The sequence below is a fragment of the Entamoeba histolytica genome, genomic scaffold (assembly GCF_000208925.1).
Source record: "Entamoeba histolytica HM-1:IMSS scf_1104750518391 genomic scaffold, whole genome shotgun sequence".
Taxonomy (NCBI): Eukaryota; Evosea; order Mastigamoebida; family Endamoebidae; genus Entamoeba; species Entamoeba histolytica.
In genome coordinates, this window is record NW_001915251.1 from 47 (window position 1) to 4,386 (window position 4,340).

The window sequence follows — 4,340 nt, forward strand, 5'->3', positions numbered from 1 at the left end:
AAGAATATATAAAAACAGTTAAAAGAAGTAAAGGGATTAAAAAAGAAAACATAGAATACATTAATAATAAAGTAGATGACATGACTAAAGAAGAAGATAATATAGAAAATGGAAAGATTAGAGAGATTATTAGAAAAAAAGAAGGAAGAGATTGATGTAGAATACATAGAAGAGTTAATAAAGAAAAGTAAAAGAAAAGAAATCAAAGAGTGTATATACATTGAATATTATTTCAATAAAGAAGTATATGAAGAGATAATAAGATATATTGATGAAAAATGGGAATGGAAAGAAGGAGGTATTAAAGAGATACAAGAAGACGTTTACAGAATAACATACATAATAAAGAAGTATTTAGAAAACAAATTCATAGGATTTAAGAAAGAATATGAAGTAGTAATACAAAGCAAGATAAATAAACTAAAAGACATGCTAATAAGAGGAAACTATAAAAAGTTAAGAAGGATATTAAGAACAATGATTATTATGAATATTAAAGATGAATCATTTTTTATAAAATAAATAATAATAATAATAGTTGATTTTGATGTTTTATAAATTTCTTTTACCATGAATAAAATAATTTAATTATTAATACTTATTCTATTGAAAATAAATGTGGGAAACGTTTAAGGAGTTGAATATTAACTTCTTTATTGTATGTATCAAAATAAAGTTTTTCAACGGAGGAATTTAGATGAGGAATAATAGAAGTATTACATTCCAAATAAACTTCTTTCAATAGGACATCTTCTAAATTATTAATGCTAATATTGTAACAAGACTTAATGAGTAATTTCTTTAATGTAATTGGTAAAATAAATTTGTTGTCTGAAGTTTCAATCCAAAGTTCATTTAAACTTTCCCATGAATGTAAGTTGATGATAGAACTAATAGTATGTACAGAATACTGAGAAATAAGGATAAGCTTTTTTATTTTGTTTGGTGTTGAAATAAAGTCATTAATTATTAGTGGTGTACAAATTAATTCATTAGCATTTTCAATTATATTTTGCAATTGGTTTCCAACTTTTTGATGAACAGGATAATAATATAATTCATCTAAGTTAATTTCATTTACTATATCTACACATTTTATTCTTTTAATATTTTTAGCTTCAGAAAGAGAGATCATTTTATCACTCATAGTGGAAATACAAAACTGAGTTACTGAAGAAGGAACATCAAGCTGTATTTTTATAACACAACGTGTAAATGATAACCTTTTTAGTTGGTTCATTTTAGGTAATTTATTGGTTATCTTGATTGAATTAAAACAAAGATTGGTTAGATTCGTAAAGTAAGAAATATCTGCATTTGATTTAAATAAGTCTAATTCTTTTAGTTCATTATCTATTGGGATTTTTGGTATGTTAAATAGACATTGATCCATTTTTAATTTTGTACAATGAATTGGTAAGGAAGAAAGAAAAGTACAATTTATTAAAATAAGTTCTTGTAAAGAAGTTAATTGTTCTATATGAAATATGTCACTTTCTTTTAATGTTATATGATGTATTTCTTTTGGGAGGTTTAATGCATCTACTTCACATTTATCAAATGATAAACTTCTTAGAAAATCAAATTTTTTCAAATTTATTTCTTGTAAGTTAATAACATTAATTTTTGGAATATACATCTCCTTTAACAATTCCTCAAATTGAATATTTTTTTGGTACATCCAATTATCATTGACAGTTACAACTTTAGAATTAAGTCCTTCTATCCAAGAACTACAACAAATTTTAATATCTCGAATACATCTAGTACTAATATCAAGTACCTTTCTGATTTGATTTAAATCATTTAAGTCAATGACAAGTGATCGAATATTATATTCGTTTAATGTTTGAATGAATGATTCTTCAAAAAATTTTAACATCTTCAAATGAACTAATTCAAATTTATGGTTTTTGTTGGTAAAGAATTGTTCAAGATAATTAGTAGTTGTTGGTACAGAACAATAAGTCCTTAATGAAATTTTAGTTAACAAAGGGAATTGTTCAAAGTCTATAGGAGAATCATAAGTAAATAATTTTAATTCAACTATTTTTTCTTTTAATGGTAATAAAAAACTCACCTGTTCATCATCAATTTCTTTTTGTAGATAAATTCGTTTAACTGAGGTTGGTATGTAACACAAAATCAATGGAGAGAAAAAAGTTAGTTTTAATGTTTCAAGAAAAGGAAAGAATTGAAGTTCCTTGGTAAATGAATAACCAACTGATGTCATTTCTTCGGGATTGTTAATCATATTTTGAGGTTTTAATCCTGGATTTATTCTTAACATTTTAACTGCATCAAAACATTTAGAATTAATCATTTGAAATTGGTAAAGTGTTTCTAATGTCTCAAGATATAAAATGACATTAGCCAAAAACATCTTTTCTAGTGTTTTTGTCATGAACTTAGTCTTTAATAATTTAGTTTAAAAAGTGATAATTTTTAAAAAGTATAATTATTGAGGGTTTCTTTTATTTACAGATTTATATTAAAAATAAAGATCTTTTCAGATGTTGACTTTTTGGAATAAATAAAAATGGAAAACTTGTAATAAAAATAATCAGATCTGATTTGCGAAAATGACAGAGAGTAAAGAAAAGCCAGAAATCGGACATGTTGATAGCACAATTCATTATAATATAAAAGGGAATGAGTTAATAGATATTATTGAACATAGAAATAATGAAAAATATCAAAGACTTGGTGGTATTCATGGTTTATGTGAATTATTAAATGTAGATGAAAAGAAAGGAATAGCATTAAATTCGATTACAAAAAGGGTTCAACAGTTTGGAAATAATTTATTACCCCCCGCTGAAAGACAAAGTTTCTTTGAAATATGGCAGGACGCACTTGGAGATCAAACGCTGTTAATTCTTATTGCGTCTGCAGTCGTTTCTCTTATATTGGCTTTTATTGTACCACATGCTAAAAAAGAATGTTCAAGTAATATTGATACGGAGCCACCAGATTACTATGAAGGAATTGCAATATTAGTTGCAGTTTTTGCTGTTAGTTTAATTGGTGCATGGAATGATTATTCGAAACAAAGCAAGTTTATTGAAATTGCTTCAAAAGAAACTGATTGTTCTGTTAAAATAATTAGAGATGGTGTTCCAATGGAGTCAACTTCTTCTCAATTAGTTGTTGGAGATATTGTTTATTTATCTGTTGGAGATGTATTACCTGCTGATGGTATTTATTTAAAAGGAAATGGAGTTAGAATTGATGAATCAGAAATGACTGGAGAATCTGCTTCTGTAAAAAAATCAGAAGACAATTTTGTTTGTTTATCAGGATGTACTGTTACTGATGGAAATGGTACAATGGTTGTTGTTGCTGTTGGACAAAATTCACAATGGGGAAAGTTAAAAGGATATGTTAATAAAGACAAACAAAGACCTACTCCATTACAAGAAAGGTTAGATGAATTAGCTGAAAATATTGGTAAAATGGGTATGTTTTGTGCTGCAGTTGTATTTATTGTATTAACATTATGGTGGTTTTATAAAGCAATTACATTTACTGGATATGTTCAACCTGATGACCATTGTAAATTATGCTCTCCAACAGAAACAAACAATTGTGTTGCTGCAAAATTTAACTGGTGGAGAATTACTGATTTAGTTGATTATTTTATTATTGCTGTTACTATTGTTGTTGTTGCAGTACCAGAGGGGCTTCCATTAGCAGTTACTGTGTCTTTAGCTTATTCAATGAAACAAATGATGGCAGACAATAATTTAGTAAGACATTTAAAAGCATGTGAAACAATGTCAAATGCTACTTGTATTTGTTGTGATAAAACAGGAACTTTAACTGAGAACAGAATGAGTGTAACTAATATTTGGATTGGAAATGAAGTTATGGAAGTTGATCAAACCAATAAAATACCAATAACAGGAGAACTTCTTCATCATTTAAGTGTTAACATTGGTATTAATACATCATTATCATCTAACATTACATCATCTAATCAAGCCATTGGAAATGAAACTGATTGTGCTTTGTTGTTATTTTTAAAAAAGATAGCAATGTCACCATCATTAATAAGAAGTACTAATACTATTTCAAGGCAATGGGTATTCAATTCAGAAAATAAAAGAATGGACACAGTTAGTGATAATTGTATTTATTCAAAAGGGGCACCAGAAATCATTATTGGAGAAAGTATGTATTATTTAAATCAAAATGGAGAAGAAGCTGAATTTTATGAAGACCAAAAAGATCAAATTAATCAAATTATTGACCAATGGGAAAATAAAGGAAAACGGGTTATTGCTCTAAGTTATAAAAAGATGGAAGAAAAAGAGTTTCAAGAATGGAACAATACACAA

At 26.6% G+C, this 4,340-nt stretch overlaps 2 protein-coding genes across 2 annotated transcripts in view, besides 1 other annotated feature; one reads left to right on the plus strand and one right to left on the minus strand.

Moving 5' to 3' along the window:
* Nucleotides 1-478: part of a repeat region that runs on past the window's edge.
* A 120-nt stretch (nucleotides 479-598) lies between these two features.
* EHI_136600 (uncharacterized protein) lies at nucleotides 599-2,404 on the minus strand (the record flags this gene model as incomplete). The annotated part of the gene is made up of 1 exon (XM_001914222.1): nucleotides 599-2,404. The coding sequence occupies one exon, from the start codon at nucleotides 2,402-2,404 to the stop codon at nucleotides 599-601; it is 1,806 nt and encodes a 601-aa protein (XP_001914257.1).
* A 178-nt stretch (nucleotides 2,405-2,582) lies between these two features.
* The window catches only part of EHI_136610 (plasma membrane calcium ion-transporting ATPase, putative), a gene marked incomplete at both ends in the record, with an annotated part of 2,208 nt that continues 450 nt past the window's right edge, over nucleotides 2,583-4,340 (plus strand). The window contains one exon of the mRNA XM_643436.2: nucleotides 2,583-4,290. Coding sequence (XP_648528.2) covers nucleotides 2,583-4,290 — 1,708 coding nt within the window. The remainder of the gene's footprint in view (nucleotides 4,291-4,340) is intronic.